Raw genomic sequence first — 27,656 nt, 5'->3', positions numbered from 1 at the left:
CACAATATTCCTGGCAAGAAGTCTTTGTTCATGCCAATTTGTTCTGTTCATGCACTGTACAACAATTTTAGAGTGTATTGACTAAATAAAATGTGTCTTTACAGTCCAACTTCAGCCATTTTTCCAAGGTTTGGATAGAGCAGAAAATCATTAGAAATGTAATTGCTGTCTAATGGAGCATGTAAACTTTAGGTTACGTAGAATACATACGCAATATAATAAAGTATCCAAATTATCAGTGGTAAAGGAATGTGCAGTCCTCAAGCATGCTCAATGAATGTGACTAACATGATGTAAATGATTCTATATTGTTTCTGTTGTACCTGCTCATAGGAACACTCCATTTTCAAGAAAAAAAATATATATAACAAATATGCTTGATTCACAAGTCAGGAATTTGTTTTCATTATACTGGCAATTTAATTTAAAACATTTTCATTAAATATTGCTCAGTGGACCCATGACATTTTGTTTTCCTTTAAGACACTCATAGCAGATAGTGAAATAATTTAAAGAAGACCAGGTTTTGCAGTGACCTATGTGTTTAATCAGAATAAAGTGACCGTGAATAAATGTGTAAAAGATACATGATGTCCCAGTAAGTTAAGTTAGTCACAATCTGTTTGCTCATCAAAATGGACACAAATGGCAGATGCAAAACGCGTGTTTTCATTTATCTAATCACTTTACCAACTAACTAATTGGTCTTTATGGGTTTGAGTGATAACTGTTTCTTTGCAACATTCACATGTGTTAAATGTAGCTTGGAAACTGCACATAATAGTGCAGAGCTTTCTATTGAGCAAAAGAGACTGTGCAGCTGTGCCTGCAATTGTGCCCCTGCTGAGCTTCTTTCATTGTCTGGAAGAAAAAAAAATTACAGCTGTACAATGCTTTCTGCTGCAAGAATTCTCTGCACATACACTTGGTATTTCTATTTCCTGTACTATTAACCATTTTTAAGTGAATGGGCAACCCACAACAGTATGTGACATCAAGCAGGAAATATAGGATAATCGTTTTATTTATTATTTTGTGTTGTATTAGAATTGATTATTAATATAAAAGCAATCACATTATTTATAACACTATTTATTTGTATTGTATGTATTTCAGTAAATGTAATGTTCATATTTGATATGAATGAGAGTACTGAAATGACCTTGCTGAGATTGGCTATTTTACAAACCCCATTCTTTGGATAACAGAATAAACACACATCATTTTTTTCCTTCTACAAATTATGATTTATGTCTATTTTTTTTTTCGTTTGTAGACCTCATGAACCATTCATACATCAGTACACCTAGGACAAAGATCACATTGGTGGGTCACATAACATCAGTCAAATGCTTTTGGAAGGGAATGTGTATTATTTTATCAAAAGAGAGGTGTGGGGATGGGGATTTAAAGTATTCCTAAACCCAAGAACAACAACTGAATATATGGCAACCTAGCAGATGTGGTCATTTTAGTTATTTTTTTCAATTAGTTTCACGTGTAGTCTTGACAATAACACTCTATTTCTCCTAAAATGACAATGCAAATTTACTGCATTATATCTAGAGAGGACAGGAGGTGTTTTTGGGACCACAAAACATCCCCACATCTTTTTTATGCACTGCATAAGGGTCATCTAGATTCTAGATCACAAAATTAGAAAGGACTAATATCATTGTTTAACACAATTACAGAAATATTAAATATCTACAGGAGGCAAGGAGCTGACTGACTTTTCCGATAGGTTTAACAGGCAATTTTACACTGAATTGATTGAGCAAAATGAAAAGGCAACAATTACAGTATTTAAATTGTTAGGCTTTACGAACACTCCAAGAAGATTCTTTGTTTATTGTAAGATTTTCCAATATTTGTATTGGAGGGCATTCATTTTGACTGGTTATGTATGGGTCGCATTAGCTACAATACAACGTAAAGCTGGTAGCAAAGCTGGTAGCATAATACAGCTACAATACAACGTAAAGCTGGTAGCATTAAAGCTACAATACAAACATTTACTCACTTTGGTTACTTTTGCTAGAATAATGAGATGCACAGGCTTTTTCAAATAAAATGTGCAAAAAAGCAATAATATAAAATACAGTAAATTATATCAACTAAATCAGATCTGATTAGCTGCTATGGTTACTCTTTGTTCACAGTGTTCTTGTATATGACCTCAATGATCTCCTCTGCTTTAAACAGGTTCTAGCAACTGCAGGTTTCTTAGCGAGACCCCTGTTTTGGTGAGATAAGGGTTTTGTTTTTTTGGCCTTATTCCTAAAATATCTTGCTTCCAGACTCACAGATGCATGGCTGGGTTCCCATTCTAAAAGTCTACAGTGGTCTTCAACACAGTGTTTTACGACCAAAACTGTTCACTCTTTAAAAAAAAAAAAACAATGGCACCCTTTGCGGAATGTTATACAGTAACAGCATATAGACATGATAAATAAAGTCAAAACTTCTATGTTCCTTATACCACAGGGACATATGCTTTGCACAGTTGTTGATCATTAGCTAATGGCTAATTTTGAAGAAAAAGAAAACCAGTCTGTAGGATTACCTCTCAAATGTAATACCATAAAGAGCCTGAAACTGCCCTACACCTGAATCTAGAAGTGCTCTAAGGTCAAAGTTCTAGCATACTTTTCTACATTATGCATGTTAGTCACTAAAGCAATTCATAGAGAAGGTGGTGTGCGTGACTCCAGCTTTAGATACAAATTTGCGAACTGAACACCAAAAGCACCCTGGATATGGTACTACAAGACTCTTATAATGAAATAAAAAAATATGCCCAGCCACTCTATAGTGCTTGCTTTTAGGTTTTTATGTAATATTCAAACTCATTCCACAGATTTGCTATTTAATTAGTTTTATTGGTAATAAAAAAAAAAACAACTAGAGAAGGGAAAGGCTACTATGAATCATGGTAATATGTTGGCTTCACCCTGTCCTTTTGTCAATTTTGGATTTATCATCTGGTAGGTAGTGTAAACAAGCTCATCTTGGGGGTTACGCAGTTTATGCAGTCTCCCTTCATAGGGGTTTGACTTATCAGCTTACCTAATTAAATAACTAAAAACAAAGCTTACAGTTGACTATTTCAAAACATTTGGTTCTGTATTTCTAATATTTTGATTCTGATTATGGTCATCCAAGGACCCTATAGGCATCAGAATTTCCTACTCAAAACAAATTAAGTTTACCAGTTACCATTCAAATAAGAATAACTTAAGCTTACCAGCACTCAATGTACTTATGTCTAATGCTTTTTTTTAACATTTCCTTTAGAAATAGAATTAATATAGTGTGCCATGTTCCTATACATTACTACAGCTCTAAAGTTATAGGAGTATCTGTTTTAACAATCAATAAATATGATTTTGTATTTACTAAACTCATAAATGTTTCAATACTTTAGGATTTTAAACTCATACATTATTAATATTATTATTTTTACTCTTCAAAAGAATGTCTTTGGGACCCAAGGAACCCTGTTGCACCCGTATACTAAGCAGAAAAATAATCTCTCTATGAAACATACAAGTGAATTTAGTTACTGCTGAAATTGGACTTTTCATTTAGAGGAAGTGTGTATCCATTCTCTGTTATGTGCATTGCAAATACCAACAATAAAAGAGTTCCCTTAACTGCTTGCCAGGGATTTCTTATAATAGTGTAGTCGTCTCATTTAATTATTGTCAGTGTGTGGGTGCGTGGGTGAGTACGTGGGTGGTCAGCCAGTTTTAGAGAACAGTCTACTGCAAACAGATGGAGGAAGAACATTCCAATTCCCTCACGCTAAAGCATATCTGCTAGTGTTTAATACAAGTCAGTTTAGCACCTGTGCATGTGAAGAGATTCCAGCTTCTCTCGGCAGGAAAATAAAACCCTTTACTAATAAAAATCTGGGGGCTTATGCAATGATAACTACATGTTTACAAGTAAAACAGCTCAGGGTGCACTAAACAAACGCAGCCTGGTGTTCGCTCCAGATTGTTTCAGAGCTATCCATGGTTATTACTCTTTATAATAACTAGAATTAACTCACATTTAAATATAATTAATGACAAAGCAATAATCCCAAATTACCACTATTGTTCAAGACATTAATGCAAAGAACAGTGATGATGTGAAAAGTGAACCCTTAGATAAGGTTAATGTTATACACTGACTTCAAATACAAATGTTCAATGTTATCACATATCACATCAATAGAAAACACATCACATCAATCGGAAATGGAACAGAAAACCGCAGCACTATGCAGGTACGATATTATTAAAAACTAACATAAGTATGGAAAAGATTTGATTTAAAAAAAGAAAAAAAACAAGATATACTAAGATATATTTTAACTGTTGCACCAATATTTAGGATTTCCTAATAAATAGTAAGTATTATACATTCAGTTTTGTTATTATTTTTGTAAATTAACCTTTCTCTTTTTTTGGCGTTTTATAGGGGACCTTATTTACATGTTTATTTATTTTCATTAAAGATTTTCGGAGAAAATGCTCTTTACCTTTATTTTTACAAAGCAGATGCTTTGAGTTCCTAAGTTGGTCCAATGTAAGTTAGCAAAACGCTATAAATATAGGTATAGCTGATTTTTCTGTAGGCAATGAAAATTAAAACCTGCCAGCCTAATCTATAGGGTATTAGGTTTTACCAGCCTCTGATAAAGCCATAATAGCCCTTAATTTGAACAGTTATATAAGCAATGAACCATCTACAATATACCTCAATGCATTTATATTTTATTATCAGAATTCATTGCACATTGAGATGATTACACACACCTAGTTCACCAACTCATCCCAGCTTTAGAGGAAAGAATAGGCAGAATTTATTCATATCACTGAATAAATCTTTTCTGAGCTCTAGTCACCTGTGACCAAGCTTTTAGTGAGCCATACTGACAGCATCGTGCAACGCAATACACGCTGGCCGGATTATAATGTTGGGTGACATTTATGTATTTGAGTTTTGTTGTGATTTAAAGTGCATCTATATCTAGACTATAGATTTTATAAATTAGGTGCATGTCCTAATAAGGAGAAAATAAGCTTTAAAAAAACTATCACTAGCCTCTCAAGCTGCTTTAAATGTAATTTTTTTCTACCTAAACTGAGCTCTAGTGTTAAAAAGCTAGAATTAAGCTAGTTAAAAGGTTGCAGACAAGGTATGTGACAATGCTGCCTATATCTTCTACTTTGTTGTCAACCCTTCCAGAAATGGAGACCTGGCCTTAAGGCAACCAAAAACGATCCAATGTTATTAGTAGCGAGATTAATACAAAAAAATAATAGTAAAGAAATGCAGTATGATTATTTAACCTATTTAATAGACATGACACAATATGCCACTTTTACAAACTTACTAAATTGTATTTCTCATTTTATATCAGATTAAGTTACCTCTGAACTAGAAGAAAAAGATTCCTAGCTAAACTGACCACAATGTCTAAGACAGCAGCAGTTGTAGATATGCTCGCAACTTGATCCTAAATTGTTGTTGGACCTCACAGACTAGAACATGCATTAGCAGGAGATGTGATTTCACCCTTGTTTGAAAATTGAGAAGGAGCAGAGTGGTATAACAGGGATATAAATAAACAGCACATTCTGCATCAGACAGGTACAGTATAATTCAAGCCCAAAACTGTTTAAAAACAGTCTAAGAAATAGGCTAGCAAAATAACACCCCCACTGAACAATAAATAAAATCATACTAGTTTTACAGATACAGATCAGAAAATGTAAAACATTTTTTTAAAAGTAAATGTTACAACCGCAAAAAAAATGTCAGTCCATCCTGATCAAACTAACTAGCTTTACTTGTTATAAAATGATGATAAAAGCTTTATTATGACAAGAAAATGTTTAATTTATTAGATTACCTTACCATTTATTAGTATAAACCTTACCTCTCCACTTTTTGTGACATACATTAATTTATGTACTTGTTGTGCAATATATCATTTCATTTTATTATTTTATCCTTTTCTAAAGATGAACATCAAGTAGGGATACAGAACGCTTTAGTAAACAACAAGACATATATACGTAAAGGTGACAAGATTTAGTATAGTAAAAACTTTTCTACATAATCTATATTCTCTGCCTCTTCAATACCTTTATTCTATTTTTCTACATATGGTAATACCTAGTTGTGTAAAAATGGTTTCTTATGTATTAGCCAATAAAAGAGGATGAGAACACCAATCTAAACATCATGGTGTTTTGCGCTGCTAGCCTTTGTTAGGTCAACTTCTTAATATAATGGATTGTAGTTGTTCACAAACTTGTGGCAATTAGGGGAGTGAAGCACTGGCAAAAAGCCACTGTTAGCAGGTAGGCTTGGAAGCACTGTCCTTGATTCATATATGCATTAGTTTGGAGTGTGCGTAGTTAAATTTACAGTTGTTTTTTACTGCTAAGCTAGAATCAGAACAGTGTTTTAGAACAAAAAATAATGACGGCAGATTGTGGAATGACTACAGGCAGATAGTACTCCCTAAATAACGTATAATCCATTTGTATTTTGGAAGAAAATGTTAATAATGCATAAACAGACATAATATCACATTGTACTATACATTTATGTCTTTCATTTGATGAAATATTTATACTGAAGTTGAATGCTAATTTGGCTTAAATGAAAGTGCACAGTGCCATTTACCTCCTTTTCTTTTTTTTTTAAACTGACCTTGTATTAAAAAAGACCTTTACTTCTTCTAAATATTATCTGCCAAAATGGCTGGATGCATTTACTTTACAGGTATAATCCCAGTAAAGCACCCTGTATTCATCCAAATTCTTTTCCAACAGAACACTGAATAACACCAAATATTCAGCAGTGCAGCAATTATTAGTAATGTGAAATATTTCTGTATGTACAGTCCATATTTTTATGGTATTACTACACCTTTCAAGAAATATGAATGTTAGGTTCACTTTCCCTTTAATCACTGATACTGTATCAGAGTCCTGTTCTCATATTGTGCAGTCTTTTTTGAATGATATTTTTCCATCTTTATAAACATTTATATCCTCTCCCTGCAAAGGAGCATTCATAACAAACACATTTTAAAGATGAAAAATAGAAATTCAAAATGATTCAGTCTGAAGATAAACATTATTCCTGTAAATAACAAGCCTTTAGTGATTGTTTATGACAGTAATGAACGTAAGTGATCATGTTGCTGTAGAATTAATGTTACTTTGTTCTCTGATTAGAAACAAGCTAGACATAAAGTCGATTTAGCTGGAAAGCTTTACATTAATTTCAGCACAGAAGGCTGCAGGTATATGTCAGAGTAATTGTTCACACTATAAAGAGGCCAGACTGCTTTTTAGAATTACCGTGTGTGACTGGTAGAATTACTTATTAGTTAATGGTCCTGCTAAGTGCATGCTATACAAACTTCAAAATTATTATTTATTCAATCAATCTATAGATCTCAATGACAATCTTTGCAACCAATGACAACGCACTCATGGTAGCTTATTTTCTTGTAGAAGTATACCAAGATCAATTTTGTTACTCTTGTTTACAGTCTAAAATGTGTGGAAATAATATTTTCTCATCCATAAAAGCCAAATTGTATACTTTAATAATGTTGATGTCTACCATTTTCAAAGATGAAACTATGTGCTTTATTCTCCCATAGGGCCAGGGTGCTCAGCTCAGTAGCTCTAACAAGGCCCTAGGCTTCAGCTTCTTCAATAGAAGCTCTTTCCTTGGTACTTTTTCTGACTGAATGAAACCTAAAGGTCAGGCAATAATGTTGTGTCAGTTATAATAACATCAGGCAAGGAAATACGTTTAACCTTCAGTTTGTTAGGCATAAGTCTTGGAGGTACAGTCGACGTTAAAAGTCCCAGACTACATTGGTAATAATCTCAAGCTATAGCTATGGTCAGCACAGTTGTATTGGTTGGAGTCAGCAGTAGTGACCAAGATGATGGCAACATTAACTGTTTATTATTGTTAAGCCTTCCACTACTCTGAAACTCCAATAAGAAAAAAAAACTAAAAATTTAAATAGGTCAAGCATTAAAAGATGCAAAAGCAGAGGTATTGATCATATGTAGTTGTAGCTGTTTCATGCTGTCAGAACTGCAACATGTGTGAAAACAGTCTCTATTCCTTGTATCTAAACTACTGCATATATTATAAAATTATAAGTTTTATTTTTATTATTTGTTTTTATTATGGTAGCGTTCCACCCACTCTTCTAAACCACTAATATTTTATTTTCGTTTTAAACTTACCTTTCTCCTGTCTGGATATAATCTTGTTTGACGTCCATCTGATAAAAACTGGTATTGCAAAGCTCCCCAAAGTTGGCTTTCAACTTTGCCAGGTAGAAGAGTCTGTAGGGCACCCTACCTCATGCAGCATACCTTCTAAAAGGGGGCATCAAGCAGACCATTTACCTAGCGCATAGATAGCCAGCTAAGGTACCTGGTCTCCTTAAAAAGAAATACTGCCTTCAGCACCATTATTAGTCACAATTAACCAATAAATATATGTGAAAAGAAGCCGGGGCTCCTTACAGGCCTCTAGTAAAGCTAAAAAACAATAACAAATTATAAAAACTGCCAAGAGAACAGATTTAAAAAAAACAAAAAATATTTTGATGCTGAATTTTTAATTCAGTGACAGAATTCCTCATACCAAAAAAGCAATGTGTTTTTGTCATTCCTTACCTTATTTCTTTTAAAGTATGCTCTTCTACATGCTGCAAAGCACTTCTCACTGCAGAAGCTTTTCACCTCACTCCCCATACTGAGGGAGTACCGCTTAATCCCCACTTTCTGGCACCAGGCACACATGATTTGCACATTTGACACATCTTCCTCTATAAAAAAAAAAAATAGTACATTAAGATTTTCTGGTGGAAGTCTGGTGGCACTCAATTCAGATTTTTTGAAAAAACATTTAGAGTTTACTTTGTCTAAAAAGAAATGATCACTTTACCCATTTAAAGAAAAGTGACAGTGTTGATGCAAAGGGACTCCCCTGACCAACTAAATTCTTGGCTGATTTTGATTTTACTTTCTTAATTGGCTGCTAGATCCTATTATTTTCAAATGAGGGTGGATCACATGCTGCTCCACATGCGGAAACACTGGATTTTGATGTCCAATGTGATGGAGGAGAAGTGGTGGAAGAGCAGAGACAAGGTGAGTATCAATACGTAGATGACTGCTTGGCCTATTAGCTAATTTAAGGAGTTATCTTACCTAGCAACATAAGCCAACAATGAAAATGTTTTACCAGCAGCAAAAGAAAGCATGGTAATCTGAATTTCAGTGGGTGGGGGGCGCTTTGCAAGGACATTGTCATGTTGCCCAGAAAGTAAAACTGTCATGAAAGAATCATTGAGGTCCAAAAATGTTGGAAAAAAATGATAACGTTTATTTTAAAAGCTAGATAAATATAGAGAGGAGAATGTGGTTGTGCATCTTAAGAGACAAAAATTTAGAGAATGGAGATAAGCAATATAGAACAACAGGGAACATGATGATAGAAGGCATTGGCAGGAGGTTTGGAGGAACAACTAACTTTATGATTTTTGGGGGAGAGGATAGGGAAAGGTACAGGAGCTATACATAAAGAAAGGAACCAAGAACAAAAGAAAAAAGGAATAAACCGTACTTATTTGGTAACAAAGTAACTTACTTTACTGTAATCTGTTAAAAGAAAGCAGCAAATACTCAAGGGTAGTAGGATTTGGCTGCAAAAATGGTACTATACAGAGCACATGAAAAACCTTCTAATTTTAAAAGCACTTTTAAGTTTAAGTGGAACTGCAGTGTTTAAAAGAAATGTTTATTCATTTCACAAGCTTCTACTCTACTCTCATTTAATTAAAGAACAATGAGGTTATAAATAAAATAAATAGGATGACACAGTCTTTTAATTGCACAATTAGCTGATAGATAGAAAAAGATACCACATATTAGGAGATCCTTTTTGCCTCTATTAATGCTACATAAAATCTCTTAATTATATTGAATATTACAGTTTTTCTGAAGTTAGTTTTGTTTTGGATAGTGAAGCAGAAATTATCAAAGCATGAGACAAGTAAGGAGCTTGTATTTTATAGAAGGAAGTCAGCAATGGCAGCCAAATTCTATATCACCGGTGGAAACTTTTGCTAAAATACTTGTCTTGTCTGTCACAGACACTCCAGTGTATCTACTGGATCTCTGGGATAACATAATTAGTAGCATACTTAGTGAATCCAAGGAGCATTACAATACATATAGAAAAAAAGTATCTATTTGCAAACCTCACTACTGCAAAAGTAGAAAAAAATCAAGCTGAGCTTAATTAATATGTATTAAAGTATTATTATAATTATTATGTATTCATTTGTTTATGTATTTATTATTTTTTTTATATTGTCTTTGTTTTGCACAGTCAGAGGAGATCTCATTCAGAACCCCCACTCCCCCAATCCCCCAATCAAGCTCCCCATGCAACACTGCAGAAAACAGGCCAGTTATAATAGTGATATATATCTTACTACTCAGCATCCTGTAGACTGATATTGCTATAGTCTGTTACAGCAGATGGAGGTAAACCTAGTGGCATTTTAACAAAGCAGCTAGACTATAACTTGGTATTAAGATATGAAATTCAACATGAGTGGCTGCTTTGTCAGCTGCCTAACCTCACACATCTGGCCTGATTTACTAAAGCTCTCCAAGACTGGAGAACATTGACTAATATGGCGGAGTCTGTGTGAGCCAGTAAATATGGAATGGATCTGATCCAAGTTTGAAAACATTTGCCAACTAATAGCAAATATTTTTCAGAAATCCATTCACATTTTCTGGATTACCCAGGTTCACCCATATTAGTCTATCTTCTCCAGTCTTGGAGAGCTTCAATAAATCAGGGCCCCTATCTCCTAGCTTCTGAGTGTGTATGTAAGACGTGCTCTTTAAATCAGGGGTGAATTGATGAATGACTGCGAGGGGATGATGTACCACTCGTTCATTCGCCAAAGAACAGAACAACGCAGTGTGTACAGTGCTTGTTTAATCTCCAGTCACTGGAAAGGATCACAAAGGGTCATATCCAGTTACAGAAATCCAACATCTGTACAAGGCTTTTCAATACAGAATTATTAGCCCCCATGTTGTTATTACAAAAAGAATTGGCTGGATTTAGACTTTAACAACAGATAACTGGACAGAGCTAACACCAAGTCTTGCAATTTCAGTCCACAAAAAACCATGAGGTTCCACACAGAAAAAACAAGATCTGAGTACATTTCTGGTGGATATCTTTGTACTTGCAGGAATTTTAAAGTGATAAAACATATGGAAATGTGAACATATTGAAGATGTACTCCTTTTTTTACTAACTTTAAATATGCAAATTAATGCACAAGTTTAATTTTGCCATTACAGGGGTGTTGCTCCTGTATATCAAAAATGGCTAAACATAAAAAGAACAAGCAGAAGGTATGCCTACACAGCAAAGATGCTCACTGTCTACGTTTGGAACATTTAAAATATATTACATGTCTCTAGATTCTTTTCAAATGCAACAAATCTTAATGAAGCAATTTTTTTTGTAAGTAGAGTATAGCTAAACTTAAATAGATTTCAATAGTAGGGATGGTGTTTTATTGTATAGTGTTGGGAAAAAGTTAATTTCTACAGGTAAACTATTAATTAACATTTCTTCTATTCAATATATAACAGAAACTATCGACATATTGTTCGAGCCGCTTCCTGTAAAATGCTTACGTTTTATTTTTTTGACCTTTTCATCTGTCTCATCCATTTCTTTTGCTGACAGCTGTTCACTGTTGCCAGGGGCGCTCTATGCAAATGGGAAGGAAAAGAAACATTCCCTTTGACTGAATTTTTGGGGTGATGAAATAAAAAAAAATGCAAACTAGAGCTAATTTTTAAATTTTGATTTAAGATTTCAATGCAGGTCATAATGTATACAGTCTGGCACTCACTGGAAATATAGACGGTGATAATCTTTTTTTATTGTGCCATAAATAGGATAAAAATAGGATGTTGTGTTACAACAAATCTTGGCCTTAGTCAACATATTTTTTTGAGATTTTTATTATTTAGGACTTTGATGAAGTTTATTGTGTGGTTTTTAAAATCAGCTTTAGTTAGTGTTTAAAGCCTGCATGCAACATTTCTATACCCCTCTATTTCTTGTGAAAGTCATTTGCAACAACATCTCCTACAGCAGTTTTCAGGTATTTTATATATGTGAACAAGAAATGAGCTGCGTAGTTATTTAGTGTTGTAGTATGCTTCATACATATGTGTATGTCTGGGAAGGCTTTTTATCATGAGAGTGGGTTTGTAAGACCTGATATTTTTGTACAAATGCTCCTTGTGTCTATTACTTAGAATATATTTTTGTGAAGTTTTGTTACATTGTACATACATTTTGTAAGAATTTGTGTTATTAGGTTTGCTTCATCGATCAAAACAGTTGAGTACAACCTTTGACTAAGATCTGCCTTCTTTTTTAGCCATGCAAATGCAAGCATCTGCAGAGTTAAATCTGAACTTTAGCCATATATAAAATACACAAATAAATACAGGTAGGTGTTTATTGATTTCATAAATGAAATGTTCCCTCCAAAATAGTTTTATCTGAATTGGATATAAAGCGGAAGTAAAATCAAAACAAAAAAAATAAAACTTACCTTCAATCCCACAGTTCAGTCTATATGTCGGGAGGTTTCTTCCATCGGGTCCCGCGTCATCCCGATATCTGTCTACGGTCCGCCGCAGAGGTAGCGCCAGGCGCTGACATCTCTTCTTTCGCGGTCTTCTTCCTACATTACCCGATCTCGCACTGCGCAGTCGCAAGATTGAGTGACATAGATTGGGAAAAATACTTGCAGATCTCACTGGGCAGGTGTGAGATTGGCAAATTTTTCTCTATTGTTGAAAGAGCTACTTCTGAGCATGTCCGAAATGCGCAGAAGGAGAAGCCAAGACCTTCCCAGGATGCATGACGTAGGTATCCCAGGAGGGTCTGCGCTCCCATTCATTCTTGATCGCCTGGGAGATCAAGAATTAGGGGGGGCAATGCTGTCCCCCTTTTTTATTTTAAAAAAAGGTGTTTCACTAAAAAAACACAAACAAAATGTATACTTTAAATAAAGTTTGGATTGTTTACCCTTATATGAAAAGTGAAAATTCTGAATTTAGGTCTTCAGCCTCTTGAAGTCTGCTACGCTGCAGTACAGCCTGGGAGAGAAAGGGGTAAGACTGGAAGCCAATTCAATTTTGGGATACAAATGTGTTAAACAGCAAGACACTGACAGGTGGGAAGCAGAGTGAACTGAAGGATGACCACATCAGTCTGCTGCCTAACTTTTGCTTGCATGCTGTGGATAATAAAATACCAATTTATAGCTTCTGTAGTCCAGAACTGTAACAGAGGAACGTATGTTTCCTCCTAAATCTGCTGTATGATGGGATGTGTTTAAATCTCAGTATTATACACTTTGTAAGCTAAACAGCTACTTTTTATGTGTATTATGTGTAATTAGATGTTTGCCCTGGTGGTTAGCTTTAAACTTGTGCTATAAACCGCAGTTCACCTAAGTCTACCAATCTCTAGAAAAAACACATACTTTTCAAACGTGTGTGCATAATTTACAAAAAATAAGCAGTAGCCATTGTAAATTATGTACACTCAAAGTGAATTATTAAAAATACAAGACTGCATTTTGCCTAAATGCTTCCCGATTTAACTTTGCAACGTCTGTTATTAACTGAAAAAGGAAAATACTGATTTCCTCTGAAAAAGGAGTTGACATTCTGGGAAATGGTTAGTCCTAAGAGAGCACCTTTATTAAATACATACAATCAGAGAAAAAAACTAAGGGTATGATTTCTATAAAAGATTTTTCTGCATCTCTAAAAAGCAATCTTGTTAATAATGTTAGAGAAGTAATATTAAGTAATATAGAAGTAATATAGTAATATTTTTGCTTGGTATGAAGTCATACACAGCATTGTTTAGTTAGTATGTTTTACTGGTTGAGATTGTCCAGGTTACCAGCCATTCATAGTATATACACTGTCTACCCACATAAAAATCATGCAGTCTAATATTTTGTTTAGCATTGATTAGTGTACACATTCTCATCATTATTGGCACAACATTTATTTCCATCCAGAATTGCATTGATTTTTCTCCAAGATCTTGTATTGATGACGGGGAAGATGGACCCCTGCATAAAGTCTCCTTCAGCACATCTCAAGGATTCTCAAAGGGGTAAGGTCTGAATTCTCTGCTGGGCAATCTATTTGTAAAATGATGTTTCGTGCTCCCTGAACCATATGCACAATATGCTTGTATCATTAGGGAAGAATAAAAACATAGAATATAAAACCTCGTCATTGGGTTTATTTATGTAGTACACTCACGCATAATTTTGGTGAACCTAGATATGACCAAGTGAAGCAACCCCAGATCATAACACTGCCTACACAGCCTTGGGGACTGTATTGGCCAGGCAGTGTATGGATATATTTAATTCATTGAAGATAGCATATTCATAAAATGTTTTAGAGTCTTCACCCTGATACCCATGAAACTTTGGTACCCATGGATATCCTATTAAAGAATCTATATTCCCTATTTAAATATCTACATATCGCTAATATTTAATTTGCTGGTTAGCCATGAACAGATCCTTCCTACATTTTTCATTGATTTTCCCAGGTCCCATAACTTATCCAAATTTCAGAAATAATAACCAGAATTGTTGTCTCTTCATACTGCACATTATTTAACAATTAGCCCATGACTTGTCTTGTACATAGTAATTTAGCACCACAGATAAATATTTAGTTAGATAATTATATTGTTCTTTCCAGATTCCTCTGTGGTTTTCGTCAATAAAGACATACTGTTAAAATCACAAAACTTCAGCTAAATCAACACTACAACCCCCATTTAAATTTAGGTTTTGTTTAGTTTTTTTACATATAATTACATACAGTTTATTGAATTTAAAATAAATGTATATGTGTTTCCATTGAAAACTTAAATGCCCCACAAGAAAAATATAAAAAATATAAGCTGTTTTTCCAGTGTTGGCAGGAAAGAAATGTTCTAGGCAAACTGTAGGGTGTATATGCAATTTCCTAAAGGTACCTGATTTGGTTATAAAATGATGTTATTTTCTGTATCTTCAGCTTGGTGCAGATGGAGCACAATGGAGAACTGATTGAGTACTGTGTGTAATGCCCCTGGGCACACAAACCACAACCAACTCCAGATCTCCTTCAATCAGGCTTTATTCAGTGTCATAAAGCACAGCAAGGGTTAAGTCCAAACAAGCAAAGTACAAAAGGGTAAGGCAAAGACAGGTCAAGGAACAAAGAAATGTCCGAGGTCAGGGCTGGCAGCAGGCAGAATGGTCAGTAACAATCCGAGTTTAGGGCAGGCAGAGTTCAAGCAGAGTCAACTTCAGACCAGGTCACTATGGAGATGACAGAAAGCAGGTAAACTTAACCAACACAAGGATGCACCCAAGCACACTGTGTTAACAGAGGCTTATATCGGGCAATGGTGTACAGGACAGGCTCTCCTTAAATGGCCAGAGTGACCAATGACCTTGCCCCACCTGGCGCCGTCTGAAAGGAGACTCACTGAATCCCCTGCGGCCGATTGGCCGCAGGGAATTCAAACTAACTACATCCCGCCCCGGGGCGAGGCAGCCGAGTGCCACGCCCTCGGGGGGTACAAGAGGGACGTATTGTAGCACGCGCACCTCTTCCCACAGCACCCCTAGGACGTGCACTACTTTGCACATACAGAGGAGTGCTGAGAGCAGGATTTTGAGTAACCACATCTGAAGGGATGCAAGGGATGCTGCCTGGCTGAACAGTAGTTTGGCCAGGACGGATGCCTCCCCCTGCAGAGAGAGACAAGCTGTGAGCAGAGCAGCAGCCTCGGCCATGCTGCCTGCTACAGCGGCTTCTGCCTCTGTGGCTGGGACCCCCAGGGACACCGCGGGCTCGCAATTTTCCTAATGCATCTTTACCACACTCAATCCTCGCTTGGCCAATGCCTTAAAACTCAAATGGTAACTATGCATCCTGAGATGAATGGGCAAAAAATATAACTGTATAAATGTCACGTGCAACCCTAAGCCCACCCCAACAAGCAACTCCACAACATCATCTTTCTTTAAAAATCCCCCCCCCCTGGGATTCAGGATTTATTGACACCACAGAGCTCATTACCACACACCTAAGGATTGGGTGTTGGTTTCTTCTGTTACACACACTGCACTGCATGACATTGTTAACTCGCTTTTTTCCAACTTTTTAAGTTACTCTTTTTTGGCTGCAGCATGTACTGTATGACCTAGCTACAATAGGGGGCAAAATATTTTAATTTTTTGCTGTCAGGTGTTATGTCTCTATCCATTTGTGATTAATAAAGCTTGGAAACTGGGCAGTTCTATTATGCAAGGCTTTGGAATTTTTCTGTGGATGCTCTTAAGGGAACAGGTGGCTGAAACAAGCCTATACCCATGACTGGTTCTTGCCAGGGTAAAGTAGCATCTTCTTTTAACTTTGCGTGTTCTGCAGTGTACTGTGATGCATTACAGCATGTTGGAACATGCTGTAGACAAATGCAACTCTAACAAAATAATGTATGTTGTATTCATCTCTGCGTACACCAGTCCAATATGTTGGTGTGGACTAAGCCATAGGACATGAGGTAAATTACCATGCTTGTATATCTTGCCATTTCAGACTCCGACTGCAGCACTTAACCCTGTAATATTGTTTCATCTCATATACTTTAAAATGTCAATAGTTTATATTTTAACACTTTGGGCTCCATTTATAAAGCAGGGAATCATACATTCCCTCAAACAATCCCAGGTCAAGATTCTTTCAGGTCCATGTGTTTTAATGGCAGTAATTGATTCTCCACCACAGAATGTTGGATTCCTTGCTTTAACAGAGCCCCTAATATCCCCCCCCCAACTGTTGCCTTGCTGTTAGCTATAGTTATCGGCATATGAAATTTATGATTAAATTTTAAAATATATCTCAAGGCAACACTTTTAGAAGACAATTTAGAAGACATTTTTTAGAAGACATTTAGGAGAAGACAATTTTTCTGTTACAAAAATATTACCAATATTACTTTTTATTATAAAATATTATTATTTTTATTATATTATTATATTATATTTTACAATACAAATAGTAAAATCACATAAAAACTCTTAAAATATGAAGGTCACAGTACAGTATACATTTGTAAACATATGTTTTTAGATGCATTGGACCTGATTTTTTAAAGCTGTCCAAGGCTCGAGCAGATACACTTTCATCAGTGAGGATCCTGTTCATCAGTGAAAACCTGAAATGGATCTGGTCCAGGATTGAAAACATTTGTTAACAAATAGCAATGACTTTTCAGGTTTCCTGGATCACCCAGCTTCACTGGTGTAAGTGTATCCTCTACAGCCTTGGAGAGCTTTAATAAATCAGGCCCATCTTGTAAAAATGGGACACATTTCACTTGAAGTATATTACCTATCACTAGGGATGTACCAATGATTTCTCAAGCATAAATTCAACAGACTATATAGAAGGAAAAAGTGACATATTGTGTGCACACTGACATTTGTTGCTCAAGCAGTGTAAAGCTACATACACTGTAACATATCAATATCCTACTCAAGGAAATGAGCATTGCTTAATATTCTCTCCAGGATTCTACATTGCTCCTACATGAACAGTTATAAGTGTGCTTTTTGTCTTTCTGAATATCATGCAGAATGACAGATACATTTATGAAACCATGAACCACAAACAAACTGTTATATATATATATATATATATATATATTTATTTATATATGAAATGGTATTGAATTTATATCACCTGCAAAGCCCTCATTTTAATTTCCTACCATTCCCACTGGCTGCCAATGTACTGTCCTTCACAGATGTATGACAGTCACAAGCGGGCCAGATGTGTCTTTGATTTGCAGGCTGTGACAGTGGCCCCTTTTTTTATTAAGTGCCAGAGTCAAGGTGTTCTGTTTTTGTTCACCAAATAAGAAAGGGTGGACTGTTTATAGCTGAACACTTCAGATATGGCAGCAGTTTGGCAAAGGCAAACAATTGTTTTGACTCTTTCCCTACCATCTACATTGTCAATTTGGTTTATCAGCAACTGATTTTTAACAATCCACATTTCCAAAATTTAGATTACTGTACCTAATCCAGTTTCAAAATGGTAGCATAAAAAAAAATTGTGTTTGCAATTATTAGGAGATGAGAACCTAATGCAAATTAAAGTTCTACAAACATTTAGAGGATGCTAATTGACTGGAAGATTTCAATGTGATGCAGGTACTTAGCCCTTATCAAAGTAATATTCACCTATTCAAATAAAATAATTCAGTGTATTGTTTTATTTTGTTTCATTCTGTTTTTCACTTTGCATTTAGTCTTGTACTTAAAAAGAAACTAGAATGTCTCCTTCCAGAGAGAATAAATCTATGTCTAATTACAGTCATGTCCTTGCAAAGACTCCACTGATACAGCAAGATAAGCAAGTGTCCAGAGGGAAACTGAACACAAGTGTGAGAATTTAGCTACATAATTGAGATATGAGGCTGAGCATACAAAGAAACTAAATACATCAGAGAGCTGAATGGTAACTTTGTCACTGTGAATAATGCAACATGAGAAATGGGTATCCCTCATAAGCGATAGAAGGTTATAAGAAAAAGATATAGGTACACAGGAAGCGGGTATCCAATCACCATAAAAAGCTTTTCCATCCCATCGTGTAGAAGAAAACCATTTTCTAAGTCTTGGCATTAAGCCCACTAAGAGAGGAAATACATAATGTGATAACATACAAGAGATACCGTATCATCAAGCTACATTACAATAAACTTTGTTATGTGGTTTACTGAAGAATTCTTTATGTTTTTTTAGTATCTTAAGAAGCGAATCCACCTAAACGGATAAATTAGTATTGTAAAGAAAAGATGTCTATATGTAATACTGTTTATGCAGACTGACTGTGTTATAGAAAATAAAAAGGAAGACCCCAAATGGACTTTAAATTTCAATATTTTTATTGGTATTATAGGAATATGAGGGTTAACAAGAACAAAAAAAAAAAACAACCAACAAAAACAGACAACAAATCCAAACAGTTACAAAAGAATTAGAGTAGTAAATATTTCACATTCCTAAGATATAGAAACCAGAGATGACAAAAATCCTCAGTATAAGGCATATAAACTAGTTATCTCAAGGTTAGTGATCGGGGAGGGCATGTTGTAAGGGTTGGATGGGGCAAAACAATGACAAACAGGGAGGACAGTAGAGGAGAAAAGGAGAGGGCTGGGTAGGGGAGATGCTCCAAAAAATAGGGTCCATTCAAATATTGAAACCAGGGGTACTAGGTATCATGAAATTGGAATATTCTGTTGTTGAGCTTACATTATCATTAGGTATAATCCATTTTTTTTTTTTATGTTTAACAAATTAAATGGGAAGCGCATCAGATTTTGGAAGGAATGCTATAGTGATTCCAGCAGCAAATAAAATAAAGGATATTAGGCGCAAAGCAGTTTAGGGTGTGGGTAGTTGAACTTAAAAATAGTGCACTCTGAGGAGTCTTATAGAAATACAGAAAAATAAGATTGAAGAGCCGAGTTCAAAACATCTGTATATTTGGACAATACCACTAAATGTGACACGCGTTCTGATTTGCCCACACCTCCTGAAACACCACAAAGGAGTGGAGGAGTTATAATGATGGAGTCTACTAGGCACCAGGTACCATCACAAAATTGCTTTATAAATGGCTTTTATTAGGGCTGTGTTAATAAAAATCTTGGATAAAGTATAAACCACTTCTTGCCAATCATGGGTATCAACTGGATTTCTTAAAATTTATTATAGTTTTAAGTGCTCCATAGCTGATGTTCTGATGCCCTAACACTGAAACTGAACAACAGAGGTTTGAAGAGGCAATGAGTTCATCAATGGAATAGTTTACCAAATATTTAATGTACAATATCCAATTCAATATATGCTAATTGCGACCAATTTCGCTACCAATTCTTTTTTAAAAAAAAGCAACAACTGATGCTATTGTTTGTTGTGCACTGTACAAATGTATGATCTTTCATGAACATATATTTTTGTAATAGCAGAATTTTTTCAAAGATAACTTTTACCTGCTGGTGGTTTCATGAAGGGAGGAGGGATTAAAGGTACCACAATTGGCATGTTTCCATGATCCTTTGACCCTGCTGGTAGTTCTGCAAGCCCATTTCCAGTGGCAAGCCCTGAATAACTTGTATTGAATGGTGTAATAACACTGTCCTCAGATAGTTTGGATTTTGGCAATGAATTCTCTGTGAAAAAAAATAAATGCCGTTGTTTATTGGAAACGTCAGTATACTTTCAGTTTGTCCACATTTTTATTACATTTCCAGTACTCTGCCTTTAGTGGCTATCTTTGTGTCAGATACTGTAATTAATACTTTAGAATACAAAAAATAAATTAGCAATAAAACCAAAATCAAAAGACCACCTACAGTCACTGTGGCATTTTTTGTACCGTGAGCAAGGGAGTTTTGGGCCTAATCATATTTGCACCAACTTTGGGAGCCCATAGAGGTAAATGACTCCAGACATCCATGGTTTATTCCCTCGTTACATTGCATGCAGATTACTTTGTGGTGTATAGTTTGACATCAGGTTATTCTCATTTTTGAACTGAGAGTAAACCTAAATCTAAGTCCTAAAACCCCCAATTAACCTAATCTTAACCATACCATAACAGTTTAAACAGAACAAAAAGAATACTACAATTTAAATTTAAACACAGCAATAATTATCTTTATTTTTAAAAACATAAAAAAATGAAAAAAAAGGTATTTTCAACTGAGCCCAATGAGCTCAGCTTCAAAATGAAACTAATGTTTCCTGGGATGCATAGGGAAATACACATTTATAGGTGCACTATGGTTATTACATGACCTGATAACTTAGTCATAAATATTTGGTAATATTTTAATAATAATCAATATTTTAATGTGCTTAAGAACCACCTTTATTGCAGAAAGTGTATTTTGGTCCAGACAACTGATCACAGGCAGCATTAGATACATTATAACACCTGTGATTCTCTCAAAAAAGTTGAATACTGTACATGACTTGATAGCAAATAATGTTCAACCTCGATATCTTTATTCTTGCCTCAGATCTCAAAAGCAAAGGTATTAATATGACATTGTCTTTACTGCTGTAGAAGATTACAACCCTTTACCCTCATATGGGTCACAAATGTGTGGGGTCGGTATGACCTATTTTTCCATGCACTTAAAAATTAGTAAATTAGTACTATTAAAAACAAACAAAAAAAACAATATAGCAGCCAAGGGACAATGAAAAAAATGACAATGAGAAAATATGCAAATAATGAATAAGCCCTACTATTCTGCATAATTATCCAAAAAAAGTCATGAAACATACTACATTCTCTTGCCAGCAGACAGCAAAGTCAAGTCTGTAACATTCACTGGCAGTAAAAAACTAACGTGTTTAAAATAGATAAGTGGACAGTAGGCCCCTACGGCTGCAAAAGGGTCACATAAATGAAAGGCTGTGAAGACAGCATGGTGCAACATTGACGAGCTGTATAAAAATCTCAGCAATGCTCTTTGCATGGTAATTAACTTGCTTTATGATCCAGCAAGGGAACTTCTGGAAAGAGAACATTTGCTTTGGCTCTACAAGCAAGGCCTTGTACAAAAGATATGCAAAGCAGGTTGTACTTGCTAATGGTTTGGAAGCTGTACACCAGACTTTCTTCATTAAACTCATAAACCAATAGCAACTACTACTGAGGATTTCTGCTCTTTAGCTTGTAGCAAAAAGGATAAGAGGTCAATAAAAAGTAAACAATATTGCATTTGATGATTTGCACAATTTATGCTGAACAAAAACTAGCATACATCCCCAAAATGCATGTTTGATATTTGAAAGACTCACTGCTGCTACAAAAATATTCTCTTTAGGCTGTCATCATACAACTCTTGGAACTAGCATTGGTAAATTTATTTAATAAAGTAAAGTGCAATATGAAAAGAATAGTAAAAAGTAGACAAAGAAAGTAGCAATCATCCTTTACAAAAAGACAGCTGGAGAATTCACAAAAAAAACATGCTGCTTTACCTCTCACTAACACTGACCAGCTTTGCTTTTTCAGCTGCATTTCTGTTCTCATTAAATACTCAAGCTACCATGGCACAGTTATTAGAAATCTGATAAATATAGTGGAGGTTTCAATATATGTGATATGCAGCACCCTATATCTAGCCTAAGTCAATCAATTTTATGTCCAAGACATATTTAGCCTGTCACCATCATTGGCTGATGAAGAGAAGTGTCTTTTGCCCCATAACATATAAATGTGTTGAATGCGAACATGAAATCATGCTTTCTAGACCACTACTTCTTTGTCCACTGTTCCCAGGTAAAATGGCTATTAGCTGACCAGTGGCCACTGAAGAGAACAGCTTCATCATCCTCTCCAGCAGAGAAGAACCTGTCTTGACTACTTTCTATTTTTGCAATTTGGATCACCATACCTGCTAACTGGATCGTGGTAATAATGATGAATTAATGTACACTTAGAAGTGAGTAGAAAATAATATATGAAGCTGCATCGCTGAACCACTAATCACTATAATGTAACCAGCCTAAATGCAAAATATTTGGCATTTAAATGGTAAATATTTATGCATTTCTTTACCATATTTAGTTTTGGTCTACAGTTCCGACTTTAGTAGTTACAACCCATACTTGCCATCTATTTCATTAATACCATCTACACTAAACTGATTGTAAAAAGCTAAGACTCACCAGACTTATAAACTAAGAAATATTCTTTGTTTTCTTTACTGGTAGTTCCTTCAATGGGTGCTTGACAAAATGTACAAGTAGTTTCACTTAACAAGTTACCTCCAATAAATCTGTAATGTTAGGTATAATTTAAATATGTTATACAGATCAGGATGTGATATCTGCTTTGTATATCTCTAGCAATCATCAATAAAAAAAAAGACTGCAAACATCACTTACTACTTGTACTGGTCCTTGTGACAAGGTCCTACTGAAAACATGAACAGCACTGAGAAAATATTTTTTTTTTATATTGAAACAATAATTAAAGCCAAGTTCAAATTTTCAGGATTTGCCTTGACTTTCGGGAGACGTTCCTAACCCTTTCTCTCATGTCTTCTGAAAATCTTCCCACAGCACACACTGCAATAAAAAACTAAACTAGCCATTTGAAAATCACAGATACAAATTCCAAATTGGTTTGTTTCACAAAAAAAGTCATTTATTATGCTGAGTTTCAGCTGTGTTTAAAAGGTGCTTTTCATACATTTCAAATGATGAGTTTTCATTTAGCTGAAGCATAAGTATCACAGTCCAATGGTTAACCATTTTATATTTATTCTGGACACTCTTAACACATTGCCCAGGCTTCATGACTGTGCTATTTTCTGCCTCACAAATAATCTGTGAACATACAAGTCCATGGAAGACTGACTTTTCCTGAATCTTTCCATTGAGCAGTCATTGTACACTGCCCAAGCAATCAAGCTACAGTCTAATAAAAGTAGCTAAAGTAATCCAAATATTATAAAAATGACAGAGGGCAAATCATTGTTTGTTCATATAGAGGATCATGTTGTATTACATTCTGATATATTATGATAAACAAATAATATTGAGGGAAAAAATTAATGGCTTGTCCAAACCCTACAAAAACAAAAGCCAACTATATTCTCGAATGTTAAACAAAGAACCAGAATGAGAATTATGTTAGCCATGTAATTTCCACCAGAGGCACGGATGTGTAACAGAATACATTAACCCTACTGCATAACAGTGATTAAAGTGTATGTGAAATATTTTTATTAGCTTTAAATAGAGTTGGTTCTTTTGCAAATCAGGACATTGATAGAGAGATTTAAGGTAAGGGACATTTCTTTAACAGACACTGATTACCCCATTAGCTAAGGAATACCCCTTTTAGGGAATTTTAGGGAAAAAAACAACTGTCAAGCTATAGTCTAACTTTTGTAGAATGCTAACCCTATTGATTATATGTATGTCAGACACAACAGTTAACTACCCTTCCTACAATAAAATTCTGTCAAATCATATGCTAGACATTGTTCATTTTTAAAATATTGTGAACATATTAGTAGACTTTCTCGAGGGGGAAACAGTGAAGCACATCCATTTGCAATAGTTTACGCAGATAGAAATAACCAGGTAAAAAAATAAACACATAGATAAGTACAAACCATACAAAGAAACAAGGTAATAAAGCATACATTATGCATGTAAAATATATTAACATTAAACTGCACTGTCAAATAATGTCAGAATGTAAATAGGAGTCACAATTTGCAGCTATAATAGAATAGTTTCATACATTTTCAAACCATTAAATAAGATTAATATGTATGGTCAGTGGAGATGTGCCACCTCTGTAAAAGCTATATTTGTCATTATTAATATAAGATAGATTCTGTAGAGACAAATGCTATTCATTCTCATTATCACCACTTTCACGCCTAGAGGAAATTGTCACTGTTTTGATGCTATATATATTTCAGCTGACATAGTACATTGGTGAATAAACTTATTCAGTCTAGTAAACAATATCTCTTTCTGCAGGGGAATAATTAAATATTAGTTTTACTTAAAAAGAAGTTAGTGGAAAGCTGCAGTGATTGTTCAAATAGATTTGTAACTTCTCTGCTGAACTGTGCATTATGTAGTGCCTGCTATGCACAATACTCAGGTACTGCCACATATCTACTAGACCAAGTGTGTCCAACCTACAGCTGCAAGATCCATCCCTCTTCTCATTCCCTCTCTCTGCTTGTTGTCTTGCGGGGGATGTGGGGCACGCATCCCCTATGTTTCTCTATGAGATTGTGCTACTAGGAGAGGGAGCTTCCTGAGCATGCTCAGTGTTAGCTCCCTGAGAATGGGCGTGTACTATAGACCTGGCAATCAGCTGTGGCTGATCCATGCCCACCTTGTACTGTGAGATAATCCCAGCAGCAGCATGACAGCTGTGTCTGTGTCCATGCAGCTGTCATTATCCCCATGTATAAACCTTCATAAATCCTTCACTGATTATCATAGAAATGTGAAATTTACAGGGTACAAAGGGGACCATGAGAGCTGTTTCTAAAATTAATAAAATATAAAATTCTAATAGCAATCAGGTAAATTTTCACATTAAGGGGCGTCTATTTCAAGACTAGGGTCCCCAAATTGAGCTTGAATATTGGTGACCCCCTGGAGGCCACTCTCATGGCAATGAAAATTGGGGTACTGCCAACTGTTTGAGTGCTGTGGTCCCATCTTGAAGTTCACAAAACTTCAAGGCTGTGATCGGGTTGACGGTATGTTTGCAGTGCGGTTACCCCCTCCTCATGCCATAGAAACCTGGCTCAAGGGAGACGCTCAGTACTGCTCACTGCCACCTGGAGTCAAATCTGCTGACGCTGTGCTGCGAGGGACTCCAGCTTCTCTGCAACAGAGGGATGTTGGCAACTAGAAATGTGAAAGCCAGTAGGAAACCCCTTTTGCCCCCTTCCCCATTAAAATGTTATACCCATCATATGATGCTACCCTGTCACACATAGCTATCCCCTTACTCTCTATGAACCCCAATTAGGTAAGAAAAGGGAAAAGTAACTGCAAGTGCAGGACTCTTGTGGCTAACGCCCCAAAAAATGTCATCACTATGGCGCCATTACAAGATAAGAAAAACTTTACCTGTCATACCATGCTACCCTGTTAGAAATAGCTGGCAGCTTACTTTCTGTGAACTCCAATTTCTCTCTAACAGTAGAGAAAGGGAAATGTAGGATAAGTGGGGGACTCTTGTGGCTAACTCCCCCTAAAATTTTACTGCTGCCAAAGATCAGGCAAGTAAGTTTGTTTTAGCACAAAAGTGACATAGCCTGATTCTCCCCTAATAAATAATATGCCTTTTTTGCATTTTTTTATTCTTGTAGGTTTATTTTCACTTTAATTTACTACAAGAATTTAGGATGTAACTGATCACTTTGCAAGATAAAATTCACTATTCTGTGCAAGCAATTTTGAAAAACTGTCCTTGCCCCTTATTAGGTATTCTTTGCAAAGTGAATTTTGACCACATTCACTAAGCCTAGTGAAATATCCAATGCACAGTAATAATTTACTTTGATAAATGAACAATCTAACCACCTTAAGTAAATCAACCTAAAATGTGTGTTCTTCATTACCATGAAATGAAGTGTGGATCACAACACTGGTTATCTATGATGGGCAGTGAAGTACAATTTTACATGTATAGCTGTGGACTGTTTCAACGGGTAGCTTAAGCTACGTACACACTTCCAATTATTATCGTTGGAAAACGAACGACGAACGATCCTGCACCATATATACGAACGATCGTATAGCACCGATCCTGCACATAGAGATAACGACACGATCGTTCATAGATATTGTACACACAATAGATACGATCGTTTAAGCGATAGAGGAACTATGTGCACGACAGGAAAGTGAACGAACGTTCGTTCATTACGCATGCTCTGAACATGGACGATCAACGAACGACGGTACACACGAACGATGTTCAACGATCGTCGTCCAATCGGATCCGCCGGCCCGGTCGTTCGTTTTGAACAAGTTTCCTCGTTCGTACCCAAGCTCGGTTACTTTTTTAGGAACGATTTTTTGCCCAATCGATCGTTCGTGGTTCGATTGGAACGATAAAAATTGGAAGTGTGTACGCACCTTTAGACCTTCTTAGAGATAAGCAATCTTTTTAAAGTCTGAGACACAACTGATTTGCCTTAAATGTTTTTTAGTTGATACCTACATTTTAAGCACTCCTGTGTGTGCATGTTACTCATTGCATCTGTTTCTGGCTACACGGACTGTTTTTTTTAAACTTTTATAAATGCCCCTACTATTTTTTGATGCGTTTAAAGGAGATTATACAAATGTTTTAGGCGTTTTAAAGCAAGGCTTAAATGCTTAAAAAACTTTAAAGCTTAAGTGGATGTTTTTAAGAATTTCGATGCGTTTAAAGCAGGCTCCTATAACACCTATAAAAAAGACTTTATAGACCTAGCCAGATATCTGATGTAATAGCTCCATATTTTTGTTGATTTCTGTACCTTGTGCATTGTTTGTGATATTCTTTGTTATTCTATCGATGGACTGCCTGATTGCATGTGATTTTTTTTAGGTTCATCATAATAAAAAATAAAGCGCTTTTAACCACCGGTAAACTCTTCCATTGTTTTCAATAGAGGTAATTAAAAAAGCTTGCAAACACCTCCTTTGATTTTAATGGAAGCCGTTATAGGTGTTTATGAGTAGTTAAAAGGGTTTACAAAAAGATAAAAAAATGTAAAACAAATCAAGAAGAGTTCTCTTTAATGTTCAAACCCCCTGTAGTGGACCAGCCCATTGGAATGAATAGGTATTTCAAACATAGGCGTTTAAACACTGGGGA

The 27,656-nt window shown here is 35.5% G+C and overlaps 1 protein-coding gene across 1 annotated transcript in view; it reads right to left on the bottom strand.

The window, feature by feature from the left end:
* SOBP (sine oculis binding protein homolog) overlaps positions 1-27,656 on the bottom strand; it is a 91,674-nt gene that overhangs the window by 39,130 nt on the left and 24,888 nt on the right. The window contains exons 3-4 of the mRNA XM_072408723.1: positions 20,272-20,451; positions 8,724-8,875 (exon numbers count right to left, since the gene is read on the bottom strand). Of these exons, the coding sequence (XP_072264824.1) occupies positions 8,724-8,875; positions 20,272-20,451 (332 nt within the window). The remainder of the gene's footprint in view (positions 1-8,723; positions 8,876-20,271; positions 20,452-27,656) is intronic.

Source organism: Pyxicephalus adspersus, chromosome 4 (assembly GCF_032062135.1).
Source record: "Pyxicephalus adspersus chromosome 4, UCB_Pads_2.0, whole genome shotgun sequence".
Classification (NCBI taxonomy): domain Eukaryota; kingdom Metazoa; phylum Chordata; class Amphibia; order Anura; family Pyxicephalidae; genus Pyxicephalus; species Pyxicephalus adspersus.
The sequence above is the reverse complement of the archived record's forward strand: the minus strand, read 5'-3'. Positions and strand labels throughout refer to the sequence as shown.